Consider the following 23,101-nt stretch of genomic DNA (forward strand, 5'->3'; position numbering starts at 1 on the left):
TGAAGATTGTGAAATGAAAATGTGTAAAAGCTATAAAGAAGTTTCATTTGTTATGGTCTTAAATTAATAATATAATAATTTGTAATACATTCTATAATAAAAGTACCATACCACTTTTAAAAACTGCAGAAAGTTAAAAAAAAATTATTCTGATTTGGTCTTAAAGGCTGACATGTTTTTCATCAGTAAATAACTAAAACTTAGAGCTTATGAACTGTATATTCCTCGACATCAGGAAAATTTTCTAGTTATTGGCAACTTCGCAGTTTGTTTATATTTTTAAAGATGGCTGAGATATTGGCAATCTGGCAATCTTGTAACTGAATGGATGCATGGAATCGATTTTTTGAAGAAATATTAGCAGGGGTAACAGGGTATAATCACTCTAAAATAAAAATAATAAATATTAATGTTTAGTTTTATTTTATTTGGTAATATCAAAAAAGTTTTTTTAAGTTTTAACTTATTTTGTCCTTTTCATGGAAAATGTCGTAAAACAATTGGCAATGACGCATTTGTATTAAATAGCGTGGACCAATCAAATCAAAGAAACAATGCCAAAAGTCAACTTCAAAATTAACAACTGCTTAAGATGCGTTCTTATTTAAATCTTAAGGAACAGAAACAAAGTAATTTCAGTTTTGAGGTCCATGTACATTCGACTTTTCCTCGAAATCAGAGAACTGGAACTGGAAACGGATATAAATTATTGAATTGATTCATATCCATATAGTCGATTGGATTATTTGGATACAAAATAATAAAAATATCGATTCGATTATGATTCAAAATGATTCTGACCATCTCTACCTTAGGTTGGGGTGACGAGAATCATGTAACCTTAAAAAAAAACATAACCTTATTCAAGTCAAATTACCGTGAAGTTGTTTTTAAAACTGTTTTAGCCAGGAAATAGTTTAAAGTAATCTGATATAATGTTACAACGTAATGATAAAAAAATATATGTAATTATAGCTCTTATCATTAGATCTACGTGTTAGACCATCATTAGATAGATCTAATTAAAAATTTGGAACACGAACTATGTCTCCCCAAGACAGTTTATTAAGAAAATATATTACAATATTCTTCGTCGTTAGTGGATATTGGTAGGTTTGTTTCTTTCTTCAAGTAACTGTTTAAATTAATCAATTTCCAGGATAGTCTCAATATCAACAGTTTTTATGAACAAAACATTATTAAGTAATATTGACCTGGATGCTCCTATGTTTATAAACTTAAGTCAGACATTAGTGACTGCCTTTATATGCTTTGGAAAGAAAATGCTTAGTAGATTGTATCCTGAAAGATTAAGCTTTCCAGAACAAAATATTTGGGACCCACAAGTCATGAGACAAGTAAGTAAAACTGGTTGGAATTTAATATTATATTATTAGTGGTTATCTGTCAGTGTAGGAAAAGAATTACGTAGATTTATTTTATTTGATTATGGCAAGATAATGATTATTTTTAAAGAATTTCATTTCTCAATGTGATATAACTACTGTAGTTTATTACTGAACTTTGTTAGAGCATATTCCATTTTTTAGAGAAGTAGATTACTATATCACATTATGTATCAAATATGTTTTGAGGAATAGGATTTTAATATATATTTAATGAAACATGTGGCAAATTTTAAAGAACTAAGGCATTTGTAGATACTGCCTGTCTCTATCATGTTCACATCCATGATAGCAACCAACAATTTATGTTTAAAATATGTCTCTGTGGCTTTTTATTATATAGGACGATCTTTGACTACAATTTTTAATGTGATACTTACATTCCTTATTTTGAGAGAGAAAACTTCTAAAAAATGCATATTTTGTTGTGCCATTATTGTTATTGGCTTTTGGTTGGGAGTGGATCAAGAGCACTTTGCAGGTAATCTAATTTAATGACTTGAAATTAAAAGTTGCACTATAGAGAAATATTTTGTAGGCAGTCTTTCAATAGCTGGAACAATTTTTGGCATTTTGGGCTCATTTTCCTTATCTCTATTTTCAATTCTAACTAAAAAGGTGTTGCCAAAAATTGATGGTGAAATTTGGCTACTGCAATATGCCAATAATGTATATGCTTCCATTCTTTTCCTGCCAATAATAGCTCTAAGTGGGGAAGTACCCATAGTTTACTCTTATCCCCGTTTAGGGGACACATTCTTTTGGTCAGTTGTACTTGGAGGTGGTTTATGTGGGTTTCTCATTGGTTTCTTCACCTCATTACAAATCAAGGTAAGTACTGCTGTATTTCAGAAAGAATCAACCATTTGATGGATCCTGCTACCTTTGAATTATTAATTTTTCTGTTCTAAATCTTCTTTTTGCACATATTGACAAGATGATATGTAAAAAATGGCAAAGTAAAATTTCCAAAGGTCACATGATCTCTTTAATAAGTAGACAAAATAGATTTATAGGTGGTTAATTTACAGTATACATCAGCTCTTACACACAACATATCAGGCACTGCAAAAGCATGTGCTCAAACAGTGTTAGCAACATATTGGTACCATGAGACCAAGTCATTTGTGTGGTGGTTTTCAAACCTAATCATTTTAGTTGCTAGTGGGGCTTATGCCAGGGTTAAGCAATTAGATATGGAGAAACAATATCGACAATCGCCGGCGTATACCAAAGTTTAGTATTAGCAAAAACAATGTACTAGTAGAAATTTTTTTTAATAATTAATGTTATTGTTATTAATGTATATAAATTTCCGTGATTCTGGATGCAGTTTAATTCCTCTGATATTCACAATAATTCTTTAAAATTTAAAGAGCCTCATATAATTATATATATATATATATATATATATATATATATAGATAGATAGAGATAGATAGAGTATGAATTTACTAATACTTAGGTCAAAAATTTGCAGAATTGACGAATAAAAAGTAATTTTTTAACTAGATTTAATAAATATCCCAAAAAAGCGGAGAAATTAAATTTTCCCATCCTAATTTCAATTGAAAGTAAAAATTGTTCTACTGTGTATGTGAATTGGAGTTCAATAATTGTGCTGAATTTAGAGATAATCCAGAAGAATAATTTCGTTTTTAATATATTTATCACTTTCAAACATAAATGAAATACTGTTTATTTATTTATTGTGCTGTGTTCTGTTTAAAAATCCGTAAAATTTTATAATATACCTCATTCTATCAGTTAACAGAGACAGGTTAATAATTATAGTAAAAGTTTGTTTCTAATTGTAACAGTAAATTAACACTTTTGATCATATAAACCGGAGATGAAATGAGTTTCTCTTTGTAATGAGTTTCATAATAGGAGCAACTTATCTAATACATAAGACTAGTAACAACAGCAGTTGTTACAGGCCTACAGATATAGGGTGTAGGGTGAGTATATTTAAATTTATATAAATTTTTTCATTATTCTTTCATTGAACATTAAAATTAAAAAATACAAATGCGATAGTATACAAACTGTCGTATATTGCGGACAAAATTACTGTTCTGCGAGACAAGATGCAAATATTGTTAGAAACCTATGGGTTTTAGCTACTTCAGTTGAATCGACTATTTATGCTTGATGATCCGTGTTACTGGCATCGCAATTTAATACTACAAAGAAGAAGCGATTGGTGGATCACACATGATTAAGCGAGAAAAAACATTGACTTAGAACCATTCTTATTGGCTCCTAAGACAGCATTGATTACAACTTAAACCTCCTTAGCAAGCTGAAATGTATTCTTCCATTAGAAGTTCATTATATGATCAATCTTTAGGTCCTCATTGATCAAAACAGATTAAAAATTGAGAGAAAAATAATTGAGTATTGCGTTAAACAATTATGGAAGATTCTCAGTAGGCCCATCTTTTTTACTTATAAAAGGCTCCACAGATTTGATATATAGGTATTTATTCGGTTAATAAAACAAAAATATTTCAAGTTGAATGTATTAAAAAAAAACAAACATATTTAAAAAAATTAGATAGTTATAAGATATCACAGATAAGTTGCACATTATAAGCAAGATAACGTATTTAACAGTAAATGCCCGAAAGTTAATTTGTTTAAGACAAATAACGTCCTATTTCATCATTTGTTGCAGCTCTGACATTTTCATTTTTAAATCACTGCAGAAATATAGCCTGTTACCGGCAGTTATAATTGTATAACCAGCAATTCTAATTTTTTGTTAAATTTGTTGAGACGTACCTGTCTCAAACTCAATATAGACATGATTCCCCTCCTATACATCCACTACCGGACACCTTTCTGTCGATCTTCCAGCTTTAGCTGTGGAAGCCTTCAAAACTACTTGATGCTTCTGTACTTCGATCATAATATTCTTCTTTTTCCGCCTCATGTAACACAACCACACAATCAACGGAGCTACTACCAAAGTAAGCGGAATAAGGAATAAGAAAGTTATTGAATTTCCTCCCCCATTCTTTAAGTCCGTATCTGGCACGATTATAGTCACATTTTTGACATCTTGACCGTACTGTGTTACTGCCAAACAGGCATACAAGCCGCTGTCCAAGTCACGGGCGTTGAATATATTCATCTTGCTAATATAGGTGATCCCTAGGTTGTACCAGGAAGTTTCTATGTTGAGGTGGCAATAGCAAATTTCCTCGTATTCGACGTCGCATTTAGAGCCGTAGCACTTCTTGAACCAGATTATTGTAGGTGGAGTGATGCTAGTAACGTTACATTGAATGGTAAACTCCATATTTAGTTGACCTGTTATGTTGGAAGTAAGCAGGGATTGAACCGAAGGAGCTTCTCCCTCATAGCTATTACCAGCTAGAAGTTAGCAACAGTGATATTTAACGATTGAGTCTTCATGAATGTAGATTTCAGGCTCAAGACTCACCTACAACTTCAATCATGAAAACTTTTCTGACAATGCCCTTTTCAATGCAACGATACAGTCCCGATTGGTTCTTCTTCAGAGATTCTATGACAAAGCGATGTTTATTGCTGCGTTTCTTCCAGTTTTCGTTCGAGTTGATGATGGTCCAGTCTTGGCGATCGCAGTCAAAGCCTTTGACGTACGTCTTACTGCATTCCTGTAAAGCAAAACCTTGTAGATTTAAGAATAAAACACAGAAATTGTTTATACTTGCTTTGTATTCCCAGATAATATGACTGGTGGCATTGGTGGCACACCTGAAAGTATATTGGGTTCCTTCAGTTACTCTGAAGCTTTTCATTTTCGGTTCCAGATTGAAGGGAGAATCATTGGAATATCCTAAAAAGGAAAAGTGAACTCTTTTTTGCAAAATCTTGGTCAATTGCTTTAAATTTTCACTTTAAAATTCCGGATAAATATATTAATTTCATAGGAATGTGCACAGCTGTAGATAAGATTAGAGTAAGAAGCAAATATCTAATAAACTATGAACTTGAAATTTATAATAAAATGGCAGTATTATACTTAATTTGCGTACAACCTACAATGTTTCTTGAACGCTTATCGTGTAAACTTTCTTAGAAAAACTTTCATGTAGGAATGTTACATGTTTATGAACTGGAGGCTATGTCGTTATTGTAACTGTATTGTAACTTGAAACCGAGACATTTATTTTAGTAAAAGTTGGTACAGTGGGCTGTAGGATAATATGTGAATAAAACGGTCATAAAGAAACGTATATATAAAATATTACTAGAGAGGATAGGTAAATTAATGAGAAAATAGAAAAATATGGGTTTTGATATCATGCCTTTTTCAAAACATTGCAATTAACATAAATCTGACTGCTCAATCCCTCCTGACCCTCCTGTAAAGTGACGACACACATTGGATATGAGCTAGTAGTCACATCGTCTTAGATAATCCTTACGGTCGTGGCTAATTTTTTGACAAGTCTATAAAAAAAGTGGAAAAAAAATAAAAAGGGCGGACATTCAGAAAAATCTCAAGTGGATGTTACAATATCCGAGGCAGGTTTTACATAAATTGATCAGCTATTATCTATTTTCTAGATTATTCATGCTACATAGCAAATGTGTTTTTTTTTTAATTTTTATTATCACCCGTTATTTGATAGGCTTGTGGCCACGTACATTACTGGAAGTAGGGTATATACTAATGCTGGGACTTGTATACGAATTATTTGAATAAACTACACCTTGAAATTCGAACGTATTGAAATTCGATGATCATTCGAATAGTCAAACAATTCGAATTTTTTCCAATGAAATTTCCATTTCATAATTTAATCAACAGGAGGTTTATGTTCTACGAGAAGTACGGTTTTAAACTTTTTAATTTTATTCGCTTAGTTCATCATAGTTTAGATTCCTTTTAATAAAACATTTAAATAATAATTATTTCACATACAAGTGCTTACAAAATAGAAATGGTTGAGCAATGGAGCCTGAAATGAAAATTTGACTCAATATTGTCCCCTGTAACGCGTCATCATTATTAAAAAAACTCGTTGTAAACGATGAACAGGAAACGTGGAGCGGTGATTAAACCATTTCTGCTTCACTATGAACCATCTGACTGACCAACTGTTTATGCTAACTGTAATAGATGAATTTATCCAAGACATGCCACTGCTATTTCAACCAGTACTTGAGGTTTCTTTAATGATTACTATTTGTAACGTAACAACTATTTTTACGACAATAGAACATTTTAAGATATTTATTTCAATAATAGGACGATTAAAACAATTTTTAATTAGAAAATATTGAAAAATCTTATTGAATTTGAAATGAGAAAATAATAAAAGTAAAAACTTAATTTGTACAATAAAGCTTCCACTGATAGTCTCCAGAGTCAAATTGTAGATTTGTGCGTCGAGGCAGGCACTACTTAAAGAAATTTTGATGCTGAGTTTAAATTGTTTTATTAGGGTCGTAATGATTTAGCACGCCAACTCAATGAACGTCCGGTCTAGTTTTTAAAAATCATCAAGGATATTAGTGAAATTTGCTGAATATTTTTTGACCAACCTCGTTCTAAGTAGGCCAATTTCATCAATAACATGAATCCCTAATTTTAAGTAAATTTGCCCATTTACCCGAGATATTTATTATTCATTCACCGCCTATCAAAACAAATAATATATTATTCCGAATTTACGACGCTTTTACGATCCAAAAGTTTGCTTATCAGGTAGTAAAATTGTAAATTCAAACATGCCTGGCTAGTTATCGTCAGCAACGTTTAAAAGCACTTTCACTAACTAAACTAAAGTAAAATGCTTACCTTCGGTGTCAAGTAAGTCATCAGCCTGGCATCGGATGGTTAAGAAATACAAGAAACAGTAGCGCATTAGCCCCTGCCAGACTACCATGGCAAGGAAGTCACTTCAGCTTAGTCCCACTAGAGCGTAGAACATGCGAACTCCCTTGTAATCGGAATTCAGAGATGCGCGTTACACTCCGGTTCCCGAATAGGTTTATTTAAAATTCACCGGGTCTGTTTTCGATCAGACAATCCAAACATTTATCGAAACGTCACAACAAACACCGGGAGCGGGCATTTTATAGGCGAGCGTGGATATTTTTGCTTAAGACGCGCGCTGAATGTTTGTGGAAACACTCTATATTATAACAAACCGACATGGAAATAAATGGTGTTTGGGATTCGTGCCTTCTTTATGGTATCCTCAACCACCAGTACGGTACTACTTCGAAAAAATGATCTCTCGGTTATTTAAAAACTGACAGAGTTACTGCCGATTTAACTTTAATTTTAGGGCAAAGAAAACTAGTCCCCTCCTCTGCACAGATGATCCCACCAGTGCGAACAATTAAAAAAAGCCAATACTGCGCTAATCTAATCAATTTTCGTACAATTTACAATTGAAAATTTTGGGGTATTCTGCTCGACGGGCGCCCGAATAAACTACTGTTCAACTGCACGGTTGTGTGTCAATAAAATAGGTAAATGACGATAAGGGGGAGATAAGGCCATCTGACAATAAACTCTATATAGAGGATTATCGATTAAGCTTATTATGATAGCTTGATACAGATATGTTTTTGGTTTAGACGGACCAATGCACATAATCTTTTTATGATTACGGTCACCTAGGTCACTTAGTTCTACGTGGCTTTGGGCGTACTCTTGAAAAGCTAAATTACGCTAAATATATGTCAGAATCCGTAAGAGGGGCAATAAAAAGTAAAAATACCCACAGATCCACGGTTTGTCGACACCGTTTACTACTACATTGGGTGCCATATCTCTTGTGTATTTAGCAAGTCTTGATCCCGTTTATTTTAATTCGTAATCCCGGCAAAAATGTTCCAAATGTTTTCCAAACATTGTAAAACATTTACGATATTTTATCATCGTATGCATTCAGCACATTGCCGCATGTTCCGGTGTTTAGAGTAATAAAACGGTTCACACTCTTAGTGACAGTAGTAAAAATATTTATTGAGGGATCGTACGATTTAATTAACGTATTAGTTTTTAATGTAGGCGAAATCTTGAATTAAATTGAAGACCTGATGTTAATTGCCCCTAGTAAATGGCTAATAGATAATTATAATCAGAATAAATAGCAGCAAGACCATCACTGTGTAGTCACAGTTTTATTTTCACTTAAAATCAATACGATAATAATTATAAAATTTCAAATTTTTTAAATAGCCCAAGGTGACAACAGCATTGAAACTACTCAATATTCTAATCAAAATTGCTATCTCCAACAAGCAAATTGTTGTAATATGAAGTCTTGAAATGTCGTGTCACATGCAGTGATTGATTCTCCATTTTGTAGTCAAATACTTTGATTTATTAAAATTATATTTACTAATCATCGATCAACTTCGCCATAATCTCTATATACACATTAAAATAAATATCAATTTTTCCTCATCTATTCGTAATACAACCTCTATCTGCCTATCCACTCACATTTATTATTAACAATAACCGATTCAATTCAATGGGTTAAGAAACGGATATGGCTTTAATCGAGGAAACGACATCATTTCTTCTGCAAACAACCAGTAATGCTGTTTCAAAAAGGCGAGGAAATAAACTGAATTTAATGAGTATAATAACAGCAATATTTTAATATATTTTACATAGTTTAATATGTTAATATTGAACTGAAATACAGTAAATCACAAACACAAAAAAAAAAAATTAATTTTTTTTGTTTAATTATCACGAGACGAAAAATATTCCTGTGATCCTTTAGGATCAGGTTTTATGGTTTTATGTCCCTTTTTCCAATTTGCCGGGCACACTAAAACATAGTATCACCATGCGATCTTTAGAAGAAATTACAACTTACCTTCGCCATGTTTTTCTACAAATTGGAGAGCTTCAATTATCCTCAAAGCCTCATCAACTGACCTTCCAATAGGCAAATCATTGATGGTAATTTGTCGTAAAATGCCATTTGGATCGATAATGAACATGCCTCTCAAGGCAATACCTTCTTTCTCTAACAATACCCCATAATCTTTAGCAATATTTTTATTTATGTCAGATAGTAGAGGGTACCTAAGTTGACCTAGACCTCCTTTCTACAGAAAGTAGTAACAGAGAAGTTTACTAGAAATATGTGGGGCTTACTGAGCGTTCAGTGTTCATCCATCCTAAATGGGTGAAATGTGAATCAATCGAACATCCAATGACTTCAGTGTTTAGTTTCTTGAAATCTTCTATTCTGTCGTCTAGCGCAATTAATTCAGTAGGACAGACAAATGTACTATAAAATGGGAAGAGCATTGTATTCATGATAGCAGATACAATATATATGTCCAAAATTTTGCATTCATTTCAGATTTTTATGTGAAGACTCTTTTGATACTTACAAGTCTAAAGGATAAAATGCCAGCACAACATATTTTCCTTTATAGTCACTTAATTGGATGTTTTTGAAATTTGAGGAAATTACAGCTGTGCCAGAAAAGTTAGGGGCCAGTTCTTGTACTCTTGGTGCCAAAAACGAAGATGCTAGAATTTTGTAAATGAGATTATTCAGTTTATAAGTTTGGTGAGTAGCTTACAAAATGAAATTGGTCTAACAACTTGATTAGATTTGAAATGTGGACCTGCTATTTTGACTAACTGGGGTACCTGAAAATGGTAATAAATTAGTAATCAGGGGAAAAATAATTTATTATCATGAAGCTCAAATTGTAAATGTTTATATAATTCCAACAAACTCAAGTAAAAATTAATGATTAGGTAGCACTACAGAGTCAAGTGCTGATAAACATTCATCAATTTATTTTACATGAAATGATATAGTAAGGTCAGGATTATCTTAAATTTTTGTTTCCAGCATGTTTCTAATTAGATTAGACATGAAAGAAAAAAGAGATAATGTAATAATAATAGATACTTGTATTGATCAAGCAAATGTTCATATTATTATGTCTATACTAATTGAGACAACCATAAAAACCAATTGATAAAATAGGTAGAAGCAAAGAGAATCTTAGATGTGGGAGTCAATTAAAGGCATATACAGTCTTTGGTTACAGGTTACACATGAAAGTGTGATAAATGTTGTCACAAATTCTTAAATAAATTTATCCCTGATTAATGTACGTATTTGTGCCTATAGGGACTAGTGCCACAAGACTTCAATTGTTATGTATATCTCTTTTCTTTACTTGTTTGAACTTTAAAGAAGTAGAGTGATGAAATATAGAATATTTTTATTAAACATTATAAATTTTCTTGGTGATGCTCATCATATTGAAGCCTAATCAAAAATTTACAAAAACTTAATTATGTAAAAAATTCATAGATATCAGAGATAAGAATGCATTTGTACCTACATATTTTGCTTAGATGTATTGAAACATATATTAAACTCTTGTTGTTATATATCTCTTTCATTAAAATTGTTTTTATTAATAATTACAACCTATTTATAAGTTTTATTTCAAAAATATATATTCATGTGTTCAATAAAATACAATTTAAAAAAGTAGCAGAATACACAAGTATTTAGGCCCTGATCTGCAAAGCCATCATTACAAATCACATTCGTCATAAGACTATTGAACATAAGATGATATTCTTTGCAACTTCTCATGTGTATTATACAATTAAAATTATTTATTGGCAGGTCAATAGTTGTGTGTTGATTTGAGGATATGGGTCTGGAAATTAGTGCCCTTCTTTGTTGTATTATGCTTATAACTAATCAAATGAGTGACATTTCATCAGTATAAGTGAATTTTCATAGAATACTGGTCAAAGGATTAAATGTAAAAGCAGATTATTTTTATTGAAATTAATTAAATATGCCGTATTAAATAGCAACTGACACCACAAAATCATGTTATTTGAAAATTCGCATTGTTACATACTTCAAATGCGTACTGCTGTTTGTAGGGATATTTCTATTAGATTTTCTTTTAAAAAAAAGTGCAATATACCGTAAAATCTTAATAAAAATCCATTAAATAGCAAGGAAAATTTTGAATTTCCATAAAAACATATGAGAATTATAGGTTATGTTTTCTCTCTAGAGAGATCAATGCTGTTCTTACCTTTTCATATAGACTTCTCAACATTTTGTTAGGCTAAAAAACCAAAAAATCCCAAGATAATCTTAGTTTCCTATTAAATGAGGAAACGAACTTGCAAAATTATGTAATTTCTTTAAATTTTCGCGTTGTTTCAATCAAAAACTGAAAAAAAATTTTTTGACTTTTCCATTTGTTCATGTAGGTAATGTCAAAGTCAAATGGAAGTAACAGGAATTCCATTTACATCAACTACCCCAGGTGCTGCAATACAGTTCTAAGTGCAGATATTCCCTTCAAAACTTTTCAAATTTAAGAAAAAGATTTATCCGAATATTGTAATAAAAAAATTAAACTGTTATTGAATAGATAGATTGCCTTTACCCATATAGTGACTTAGTTAAGCTACATTGCAATCGAAAACTTTAACTCTACATTATGGCCAATTCCATGCATATGTATAGTATAGATTTCTTTGTTTCCGAACCACCTTTAAATTTAATTATAGAAATAAAGGGTTATCATTAAAAAATTCAAGATGTTGAAATGTGAAAGGCATATCTTGGATGAATTCATGTATTGTTAGTAAATATTTGCTACATTTAATATGTTTACGGGGCACTGACTACTGCGAGATGCTTTTTTTTATTACCCGTTTTAATAATTTATATACAAAAATGTTGTTCTTGATTCGGGGCATACAATGATAAATTATAAACATGTGTTTTGTTCATGTATATTCTAAAGAACAATGTTTTAAAAATGGTTTGATCAGGTGTTTAGAGTGTTACTAATTCAACCACATTTGGTATAAGCGATGCCCCATGACAGTACACACTGTGCCAAATTTTGAATATTTCAACCTAAACTAAAGAATATTTAACTCATCCATTATTTCATAAAAATTAATTGACCATGTGTCTGAAATCCCTCGAATTTAACAAAACTTGAAACAAATTATACCGGTTTAAGAAGGCGAATTATATTTTTGTATTTATCCGCAACCATGGTTCGGTCAGAGTAGATTTAAATAAAATGACCTATACAAGGTCCTGATCCCATTCCGCTGAATTTATTGTAATACAAAACCAGTCCGCATATTGTCAAGAGCTAACTTAATGGGATGTAAGTGTAACTTATTAGTTCGTGTAGTAAATGGTAGAATTTATTGGCAATATAAAGATGTTTAAACATTGTTATATTAATCAAGAAATGTTTTCTTCAGCCAACCACAGAGGAGCAGGCGGGTACAATTGATGTCCGCGTTCCCTCCCTAATGTAAGTTAGCAAGAGAATGAAATAGAGATATATTCAAACGTCGGGTAGGTAGGTATAGTAATTTATTGTGTGCGTGAACAGAAATAGCAACATAACACGGCACGTAACGAAAATATGGAAACACCGAGGGCGGCCGTTTCGGGGGCGGCGTGACAACCTTGATTAATTTATCGGCATCGGGGGAGCCGGGATCCACAATTGCCATCGATAAAATGGCCGCTCGATAACCAGGGCTTTTTCCCTTGTTCCAGATGAAAATCGTTACGTTCAATTCCTTAAATATTTCACTTGTACATGAAAATGTTCTCGCTCCGCTCTCATACAAATAAACCACCTCAATCTAGATATTTTCACCCTCTTTAGGCTCGGCTTACTAATCCACAAAGCCCGAAGCCCCACACTAAAAAATCCGCTAAAATTTCCCTGGAAATTAAACCCGCTTCAATCAGAGCTCACCCCCATCACGTGGCCGTGCCTACAGATTACAGTGACGTTTAGCTACAAAGAGGAAAAGAGACAGATGTAAATGAATCTGGAATCCGGCTCTATATAAGTAATTACTGCCATTCTCGCTCTTTGCTCATTCAGACATACATTTGTTGCATGGATGATGTCGTGTGGAAAATTTTCAAGGTGTATTTTTGAGTGGTTCTATTTTTATTTCAAATGGCTCTTGACTTTGATTTTCTGTTTTTGAGAGATCATACTCTATTGTGACACTATTTTAATTACTACTTAAGGAAAAGGTCGCGGATTCATAGCATTTTTCCGTCACCATATTGTCAAGATGAAGTACTTATATTTGTTTATATCGAATCAGTTGAATAATATTTTAAAACATATTTTACCTTTGGAAAAATGTTCAATCACCAGTCTGTCATTCGTGAAAAATCAGCTTTATTCTTTATAACATCCCTGAAATGCGAAAAGCAACTCCTGGATGTCTTTTATTACTTCATTTTATGATGGTCGTAAATACACGTCCACCATCGACCATCGAGGGAGGAAAATAATTTACGGATTAGGCCTTTTACAAACTTGTGATTCGCCAGACTGGTCGTAAAATCCAATCCAGCATTGGATACGTTTCGTAAATCGAAACTTGGTAGAAATGTGACCGATCCTCAAAATTTCTTCATTTGTAGTCAGGATTTTTTTAAATAACAATTTCTTCAGAATCGATCCAGGGCTATAGTACCATCTACGTACCTGCACTATGTGAAATTAAAACCAATAGCCCTCGTATTCTACATGACGATTAATAAAAGTGGAGTCGCACGTTAGCTATTAGAGGATTGGTGAAATAAATTTAATTACCTAGGGCCAAGGAACAGATAAAAGCGTATAGGTAGGGCTAGAAAATTAATGATAAGTCATATTATAGGGCGTAATTATCTCCATCAGATAATGCCAAATGTTGTGTAACGATAAAAAATAACTTCCCATATGCCGCTTTATACTATTTCAGGTGGGTGCCAACTTATTTTATTTAGGTAATATGGTGCCATTTTTTACTGTCACCTTTCCCATGGTTAAAATTTAACCTCAGTTTGACGGCCCTATAAGGGAAGAAAGGGCGGTTGCTCTCTCTTACTCAACGATTTTCGAGATTGCCGCCATCCAGACTGGAAAGCGATAGATATAATAAAAACCGCCGTATAAGGAAAACACATTACGACTTCCAGCGAGAACGAGGCTCTTGGGACGGCTGGAATAAAACTCCGGGAGTATTATTTCGCGAGGGCGGAGGTGCGAAGATGGGGTGCGAAACTGAGGAACCCATTAAACTGATCTGCAAATTTATTTGCTTGTTTTGTACTGTAGTTGGGGAAGCCCGGTAATATTTCTTGTATAGATATTCCTGGCTTCAAAGTTGGATTGCAGTTTCGTTACTCTTGGGGACCTCAATAGAAGTAATATATCTCTCTGTCTGATACTTTAAATAAGTTGCATATTGAGGACTGAATATACGTTTGGATCTTTGACTCCCACGCCACTGGCAGCAGGAGTTTTAAGTCGAAAGTTTCCAACGAGTTGCTGCAAACCTGCTTTTACTGCTGCCTGTTTAAAGGCGAAACTTCCAGCAATATACAATTTAGACGCTTTTGTCGTCTCGGTTCAGGGAAAATAAAATTTTAAAGTGCTGAGAGCTCATTTGCTTTTGCTACCATTTTCAGACCTCAGTTTCATAACTTAGTTAACTGGATTTGGAGTGCATGTGTCGGTCCCTTTAGTGGCATTAGTAGCCTCATCACATTGCGATCACGCTCAAAATAAACCCTTTCTAGCTCCGAAACTCTGAATTTCACTGAAGGTGAAACGGAAAGTTAGGTTCCACATATCGAAAGGCTATAGAATTCGAATCTCCCTACTATCTGACCGTTGGGGTTAAAACTTCAAGCTTCCACTGACCTTGGGAGATACCCGCATTTCCTCTTTGGCACGGATCAAGCCGTGTTCCCACGTGCCTCGTTACTGTTTTCTTACAATCTTGACCTCTCACAGTCCTCAAAAGTTATTTCTTTTTATCTTTGTTTTTAAGGCGACTGTCCACTTGCGGTAGTGATATGGCTGCAATTTGAAAGCCGTCTTCAATTTTAAACTCTCAATATGAGAATTTATGTTTCTTAGCTTCATGGTGAGTTGGGTTTTTACGTACCCATCTTCCATTTAATGTAAAAAATCAACAATTGTTCCGTCCAGAGAATACGTCTAATTAGTACTTGGAAGCTTTAAAGCCGTGAAGCTAAATCAAAATTTTTATTTCAGTTTCCTGGAGTGTAAGGTTCCCGCGTATCTATCTGCCATTCTATTGAAGGTCCATAATCAAATTACGGATTAAAATTTTTAGAACACAGTACAAGCTTTTCCTTGTGAGAGGGATCCGGAGCTGACTTTTTAGTTGGTCTCGGAGAGGCCGTAGTCCCATGGGCTTTTAGTCTTGAGTGTTTACCTAAATTCTAGATACTGAGAAGGTAGATGGAGGAATAATCCCTGGTAATAAATTGAAACACGCTCACACAACTTTATATTGAGGCTTTCAGGAAATGTGTATAAAATTGGAAATATCACGTGCCCCTCGACTATTAAACCCACCTGGCTGGGGTTGACCGAACATAATAAAATGTTGGCATGTAGATGTCGGTCTGATAGAGCCCATTGCATCAGATAATTTAAATGAGTGTTAAACGCGGCCACGTGTCTGCATTTTTGGTGGTCGAGGAGCCTCCGAAGTCTTCCGCGGTCATCAGTCCACTATGAAATTGCATTCGAACCACCCGATTAAATCAGATGACCCTTAATGTTTTAATCAAGCAAAAGGAACCGGTTACGCAGTCGATAAAAAAGTAATCAATCTCGTAGACTGCGTCTCTTCATTGTTGCGAACCCTTCAAATGATGTCTTTTACTGCGAGCGCCCTAAAAAACAACCCATCGGAGGGCGTATTATTGTCTTGTTTACTGCACATGTGGTCTATGTACTTGTCACTCGCCCTCTGAGTATCTAATACAGCTTTAGTAGAGAAAAAGTTTTAAAATTACTAAAAGCTGAAACTTTCTTGATGTTTTGAAGACCCTGAATAACAAAACTGAAAATCAGAAAAAAATCTTTGAAGTGAAACATACGAAGACCTAATTAAATGTCATGAAATAATAATTTATTTCACCACTTAGCCGGCCCAATAGCGCTGACAAAAGAATTTTCATCCCCGCGCTAACCCCAAGGTTAATCCTAAAGGGGCTGCATATGCGCCCATTGAGGCTCTTAATAGGAAAGCACAGATTAATCTGTCGAATCTTCAGTGATCTTTCTTTTAACGGACGTATTACGTCTATTATATATGACTTCAGCGGGCCACCGGGGACTCCCCTACTGTGAGGGGGATGTTGGCCCTGTATAGGCTTAAGAGAGGGCACTCAGAGCGATCGGAAGAATTTTCAGATGATTTGGAAGAAGCCGATTTTATAACTGGTGAGGAATTGGAATTCGGAAAGAAGGGAATTTAATTATTCGTAGAGTAACAAGATAAAATTTGTTTAAGTTCAGAAAAAACGCAATTTCTGGAGTTTCTTAAATTCAAATGCGAATATTTAAATTCTTAATTTACTTTCAAGCCCTAAAGGTTGAAAATTCTAAAGTCTTAGGAAAACAACTAAATTTAATGGATCAAGTTCTGATGTCTAAAATTCAAAGATTTTTAAATTCTGGATAACATGTTCATTACAAAAATTCAAATCTTGAGTTTACTTTCGGGAGCTGTTAAAAATTTCGGAATCTTGGACAAATTAGTAACTGCTTTGGATCCAATTCCAGATTTCAAAATTTAAGTATTACCATATAGTTCGTGTTGTTTCTTTTTTTAACATGGTAGCACTCGAGCTTGTTTTGCACTCCTAGAGACATCAATAATGCCATGAAAGTTCATGCATTTTTCCATTAATAAAATTTACGCCTCTTTAACTGAAAGTCTGCGCTTAGTGTGTGTCATGACCCCTTTAATCCGTCGGTTGTCTGCAAAACGTAACTGTTTTTGCCCCTTCGTTAAGAATTCTACTAAAAGACCACGGCAGACGTCATTGTGGTAATACTATTTAATTTGTACCTAGTTCCATTTACAATAAAAGCATTTAAAATTAATTTTAATAAAAAAAGTAATATTTATGAATTCCTTTAAATCGCCAAATTTTCACGAGTTCAAACAATTATCAATAAAATTAGTTTTTTACCTTCTCGCTTTAACGTCCAATTGTTCCATAAAAACGCTAAATCTGTAAATAAATTATATGAGATTGTGGCAGTATTTTGAACGCTCCCTGTCCTGTATCCTTTTTGTCCTTTGGTTTCAGGACAGTTTGTACAATGTGGAATCAGTGCCGGTGCAGCAATTTTTTACACCAGGTGTCACAAATTGATGTCCACGTAGGAGATTTTGGAAATAGTTAGATACACATTTGTATTCGAATACGAAAAAATATAGGACGGGAATTTAAATTTTTGTTTTGAATTTATTTAAATGTTCTTTATTAACAATGCGGAGATTGCAAAACGTATTTTATTCGCCACCCAAAAAATATAACTATACAAATTTTCAAATGTTTAACTTCGATGTTTTCTGAATAATGGTAAAAAGATTATTTAAAGTTTTACCTTTTAACACCTTGTATATATCCTAAACTATCCATTTTCCAATGAGGCATATTTTCTTCAATTGACACCATTTGTCATGTAGTATCTCCAGCTTTCAGTTGTTAATAAATCATCCTGTATTGTTTTTGTTTTGTTTTTATATGCATCTGAAGTTGGTTTTCATGTTTTCGTATATATTAAATTCCTTGTAGAATTCCAATCCAAGCCCTCAACTTCTCTGAGCGTTCTGAGAGATTGCCATCAAGACCTTATTGCATTTCATCAGTGTTGATCTGTCCATTTGCTTGTATAGGGATAGCTCAATTAGAGGGTAATAACTCAATCAATAAACCGACTCAGTACTTGAGCTCATTGCGGATGTAATAACAATTTTGGCTCAATATATAGTCTGCCCCAGGTAAGAATGAACAGCGTGAGGAGTTCGAAAACGGTAATAGATACAAAATATCGTAAATTAAGAAAAAGTTACGAAATTTAAAACAAATTAATTATCTGGTTTTATATCAGTTAAATTCAGAATAGTGATGGAGATGGAAAAAAACGAGTTGTTTTTGTGTTTTACAAATAACTGTCAAACGGTTATAGTTAGAAAATTGAAAGTTATACATTGTTAAGATACTTTTTTGAGAATTTCTTAGCTGTGTTGCCAGTTTTTTTGTTACGTCTTTCCTTTTGAAGATAAACTGTTGAACTTTTGATTTTCATATAAACGCAATATGGAATGTTTACATTTTCAAAATCGTCATAAAATTCCATTTTCAGCCATATATTACATTAGGTGTTTGTCTCAGAAATTCTATGAGTTTCTTATTAATTATTGTTAATAAGTATGGAAACATTTTTTTATAATTCGGCCATGATTTTCACTAACAGCAATGGTATACAACAAATAAATAAATTAAAAAAAAAAACATATTTATTCAAACGAGACATCCGTCATTTAAAAATGAATTTTCTGGGTTCCTTTCTTCCAGTAACTGATTTAAATACATACATATGTTTAGCGTCTATACAATTTATGTAACATCATATTCAGCACAATGGCATATCAAATTTGTTTTCATTAGGAATGGAATTTGGAGCTATAATTTAAACATTTAAAGCAAATTTAAGGTTTTACAATTTTCAAATATTACTTATATTTCAATAGCATTTATTTATTTAATGTGTACCATCGCTATAAATCAAAATGATAACCGATTTATCAAAAAATGTTTTAGCGGCTACAACTCATAGAGTTTCTTAGAAAAAATGTAATATATGGTTGAAAAGGGAATTTCATGACGATTTTTAAAATGTATATACTCGATATTGCGCCTATATGAAAGTCAAAAGATTAACAATTTACCTCCGGAAGTAAAGACTTAAAAAGGAAACTGGAATCATTGCTACAAAGTTCTTAAAAAAGTGTCTTAATAATGTAAAATTTCCATTTCTTTAGTTGCCAACATGTAAGAGTTATTTGTAAAAAAGAAAAACCGCTAAATTCGTTTTCTTCTGGATATCTTTGTAACTATTCTGAATTTGGCTGGTATAAAAACAGTTTATTAATTTGCTTTAAATCGCGCACATGTTTCAAATTCAAGCAATGTTGTATCTATTATTGTTTTTGAGATTCCCATGTTCGCAATTCTTATCTAAGACGAACTGTATGTTGATATAAGGATTATAATTACAGTTTTTAAAGATGTAGGAGGGATATAATTCTTCAACAAAGCATACAAAGACTGAATTCTCGTATACGTCACAGGGTTATAATGGCATACACACATTTCTACTTAACGACAGATCACCTACGGCATAAGCCATCTCCATCATAATAAAAGCGTGAACCAGGAAAGCGTATTTTTATTAATTCTCACTCCTTTTTTAGCGCTATAACGGAAAGCATAACTGCTCTGCTTAAACAGGAAATATACGTTTGCATAAAGATCATTTTAACTCTGCCTCATACGTTATGATTTACCTCTAAATTGGACGACATTACACAAAAGAAAAATGTTTTAAAGCTTTAATATCGAACACAAAAACGAAGCAAAAATGGTTTTCGAGGTTTTTGGTTTGCAAAAAAGTCCTCAAAATCCAGAAATATTCCCTGAAAAAATAGATCGAATTCTAAATGCTAGTTCAATTTTGATGCGTCAAAAATATTTCAAATTTTCAATTTATAGAGTTAGTATGAAGCCTTCAAATTTTGCCTTAATGATGACTTGAAAACGATTATCATCTTGATGAAAATTTCCTCTAATCGTTTTTTAGGGTTAAAACTTATATTATCCGTTTAGTTTTTGTGGGGAAAAAAATTCCCTTACAATCAAAATCGAGAATAATTTCCTTCAAAAGTGAATTGGATTTCTTCAAAAATTAGTCCTGAAGAAAACCTTAAAATGGAACATTTGAGGAACTTGAAATCGGAATTCAATGCGGAGGGATGAACCAATTCCTTTTGCGAGCCCCATCATTGGAATCTCAGTTAATTTAAGAGACACAAGATCGGCTAAATTAGTTTAAGGTTCAGTAACTGTACGTTTTCAAATCGGCAATGTCGCCCATACTTTTTAAAATATCTGTCAAAAATTTCATTTGGAACGGCTTTACTAATTTTCTTGTACCGCACTAAGTTTTCTAGATATTTAAATTGCGCATTTTGTTCTAATTTAACCGACTTCGTATCTTTCAAGATAAGTGAGATCCTAATGGTATATTTGCGAAACGGCCTTCTGAGTACGTCTAAATCATCATCCTTAATCGACTCAAAGCCTCAGTTGCTTTTTTTTAGGTGGGGTCCACTAACCGCTATGACCAGTAACAGCAGCAGCCTAATTACGTTTATTGCGGCCATACACGACACGATCAAACCCATTGAGAATGGCTCGCAACTACTAAAGAAATTACTTTAATTACTCAATTACCCCCGGTGTATCTGTTGAGGTGATGAAAAGTTGTTATTATTTGTGAAAAATTAAGTAGATTGATTTTGCCCTATGGCGTGGTACATCTTTGTGGTTAATATGACCTTTAGATAATTTAACGTACAAATATTTGAAATATCTGGAGGATTTGCTTCAAAACATTATTCCTTTGAAAAGATCTCTGAAAGGCCAATAATTCAATATCTGGAAACTCGGAGCCGCGTCTCTGAAAGGATATTCAATTAGATCGTTGAAAGGGCGAATTTCTTTGCCTTTTTAGAAGTGGGACGAATTTGATGAAAATGCTCTCGAATCGCGTTTCGTCGCTTTAATCGAATCCTCGTCGTCACTTCGCAATAATCTACCGATTGGGGCTCTATTGTCGACGATCTGTCTTCAAAATGGCGCCGTTGCCGAGATAAATTCGATCGGTTTTCTGGCCGATGTTACATGAGACTAAACTCTACAGCAGCCATTAGCAACGATCATAGCAAAAAAAAACTTGCGTGCAAGTCAGGGTCGGATAAAGAAATCCTACAGGAAATGAGCGACAAACAAATAATGGCAGTGTAGTAATGTGATCCCTAAGCCACCCCTCCCATTAACACGAGTGACCACCGCATTGCAATGAGGTCATTAAAGAAATATTACCGTTTAAACCCCTAAAAACTGCAATTATCCGCGGCTACAATGTCGAAACCGCTAAATGTCGTCCATTTAAATGCACATAAGTTAAATTTCGGGGGGCACGCGACTCCAAACGACCCGTTTCCGGTACCTTTCTAATTAAATAGATGATTTTTGTTTGCTTAGATAATCATTTAATGGGGCATTAGCAGGCATGCTTAGTTGCCCTCCCCTTTCCGACCATCGTAGATACGATCAAGATGTTATCTCTTCAGCAACACGCGCCTTTGTCGTCGTGACGCACTTCTTTGTTACATCCTAATAGCGGATTTATTGATGCGTAATGACTTTTTTTGCAAACACAATTAATTAACTTAAAGACGTTTCGAAGTGTTTTTCTCATTAACATTTATTCTGCAAGCCACGAGCTGAAAGACAACTTCTGTACTTCTGTTGCACCTATCAGCGTTTAGGATCAGCAATGAACTGTTTTTTCTCGCACTCCCAATTTGCATCTCAGGGTCCATAACGTATAGTGTTAAAAAAAAGTGCAAAAAATTTAAAGAGGTAATAGTATTGAACAGTATAAATAAAAGTATCTCAGTGAACTTGGGTCCTCAAAATAACGATTTCGAAGACGTGGATGGTTATTCTTTCTTTAAACATTTATTTGGAATTATTTATTACTTATTGAGTATATCCAGGATTGGTCTGTGTATTTACTACTTTTGTTATATAAGAAAACGAAAAACTTGAAATGCAAAAGTTGTAAATCGACAGGAAATAGTAGTAGCACAACAAAAGGATACTCCAAAATTAAAAAGGACCCAAAGTAGGTAAATTTATAATGGAATATCTTGTATATTTTATAAAAATTGAATAGTCTTGTATTTTCTGATATTTTAAAAAGTTAACTTATCTGTGAAACAAGACTATGTCCAATGAGTTTTTTGTACATTCATGTATAAGGGGTATCAATTTTTTTTAACAATAAACAAATGGATGTTCAAAAATGCATACATATATATAGATATATATATATATATGGCCAAAGCACTAACCGTGGAATAAATAATGATAATCCTCAATAAATAAATAGTTAGCAACAAATAGTTGCAAATCTTGCGTCATGATCCATTTCAACGATCAACTGAGTTGAAATGATCAAAACAAAGTCTGTGAAAGGAAGGACAGGAGCAAAACTAGAACTATACTGATCTTTATTTCAATTTGTTTCAGTTGAGCTCAAATCCTTATAGATATTATGAGTGATTTCCTTATCCTTCTGCAAAGTCATGAGTGAGGTTCGATGCAATTATCTCATTGTACAGGGTTGATCCGTATATTTACACAGCACCTACCACTTTTTTGTTTAAAAACAAAACTAAACACAAAAGTTATAGAGTTTATTTTAAATCGCCAAAAAATATTCTGCAACACGACAGATAAATTCTGCAAAGTTAGAAAAAGACGCAAAGCCGGTAAATTTATAATGAAACGCCCTGTATATTTTGCAAAAATTGAATAGACCTTTATTTTCTGATTTCAAAAATATATGACATGTTCGAATTGGCTTTAGTAGTTTTCGCGATATTTGCATGTAAATATCGGGATTATATTGTTTTTTCAAATCCCAGTTGCCATGAATGAACAAATGGACCGAACGTCATTAGCAATTATTATTTA

At 33.2% G+C, this 23,101-nt stretch overlaps 4 protein-coding genes and 1 long non-coding RNA gene across 9 annotated transcripts in view; 3 read left to right on the top strand and 2 right to left on the bottom strand.

The window, feature by feature from the left end:
• loj (logjam) overlaps positions 1 to 2,363 on the top strand; it is a 180,286-nt gene extending 177,923 nt beyond the window's left edge. Inside the window, exon 4 of the transcript XR_010732667.1 lies at positions 2,344 to 2,363. The gene's annotated coding sequence lies outside the window, so the exon portion shown is untranslated. The remainder of the gene's footprint in view (positions 1 to 2,343) is intronic.
• nac (GDP-fucose transporter nac) lies at positions 599 to 3,098 on the top strand. 2 transcript variants are annotated; one of them, XM_066288467.1, is made up of 6 exons: positions 599 to 1,109; positions 1,160 to 1,358; positions 1,662 to 1,887; positions 1,945 to 2,237; positions 2,438 to 2,511; positions 2,565 to 3,098. In XM_066288467.1, the coding sequence occupies exons 1-6, from the start codon at positions 1,045 to 1,047 to the stop codon at positions 2,569 to 2,571; spliced, it is 864 nt and encodes a 287-aa protein (XP_066144564.1). In that variant the 5' UTR covers positions 599 to 1,044; the 3' UTR covers positions 2,572 to 3,098. The 2 variants fall into 2 exon arrangements, with proteins under 2 accessions (XP_066144564.1, XP_066144554.1); XM_066288457.1 differs by having other exon boundaries at positions 600 to 1,109; positions 2,438 to 3,098.
• A 736-nt stretch (positions 3,099 to 3,834) lies between these two features.
• On the bottom strand, positions 3,835 to 8,875 carry LOC136342550 (fibroblast growth factor receptor-like 1). 4 transcript variants are annotated; one of them, XM_066288497.1, is made up of 4 exons: positions 7,207 to 8,875; positions 5,107 to 5,235; positions 4,858 to 5,053; positions 3,835 to 4,787 (listed from the first exon to the last, which is right to left on the bottom strand). In XM_066288497.1, exons 2-4 carry the CDS (start codon positions 5,140 to 5,142, stop codon positions 4,228 to 4,230), a joined length of 792 nt encoding a protein of 263 aa, XP_066144594.1. In that variant the 5' UTR covers positions 5,143 to 5,235; positions 7,207 to 8,875; the 3' UTR covers positions 3,835 to 4,227. The 4 variants fall into 4 exon arrangements, with proteins under 4 accessions (XP_066144594.1, XP_066144604.1, XP_066144587.1 ...); XM_066288507.1 differs by lacking the exon at positions 7,207 to 8,875 and adding an exon at positions 5,708 to 7,182; XM_066288490.1 differs by lacking the exon at positions 7,207 to 8,875 and adding an exon at positions 5,708 to 7,178 and having other exon boundaries at positions 3,837 to 4,787; positions 5,111 to 5,235.
• A 134-nt stretch (positions 8,876 to 9,009) lies between these two features.
• Positions 9,010 to 11,658, bottom strand: LOC136342579 (peroxiredoxin-2-like). The gene is made up of 6 exons (XM_066288533.1): positions 11,475 to 11,658; positions 9,975 to 10,044; positions 9,780 to 9,921; positions 9,538 to 9,673; positions 9,254 to 9,488; positions 9,010 to 9,205 (listed from the first exon to the last, which is right to left on the bottom strand). The coding sequence occupies exons 1-6, from the start codon at positions 11,496 to 11,498 to the stop codon at positions 9,117 to 9,119; spliced, it is 696 nt and encodes a 231-aa protein (XP_066144630.1). The 5' UTR covers positions 11,499 to 11,658; the 3' UTR covers positions 9,010 to 9,116.
• Positions 11,659 to 12,051: 393 nt separating this feature from the next.
• LOC136349291 (uncharacterized) lies at positions 12,052 to 16,695 on the top strand. The gene is made up of 3 exons (XR_010733786.1): positions 12,052 to 12,575; positions 12,676 to 12,728; positions 15,498 to 16,695. It is a non-coding gene; the product is annotated as an uncharacterized lncRNA (long non-coding RNA).
• The last annotated feature ends 6,406 nt before the right edge of the window (positions 16,696 to 23,101 follow it).

The sequence above is a fragment of the Euwallacea fornicatus genome, chromosome 1 (assembly GCF_040115645.1).
Source record: "Euwallacea fornicatus isolate EFF26 chromosome 1, ASM4011564v1, whole genome shotgun sequence".
Classification (NCBI taxonomy): Eukaryota; Metazoa; Arthropoda; class Insecta; order Coleoptera; family Curculionidae; genus Euwallacea; species Euwallacea fornicatus.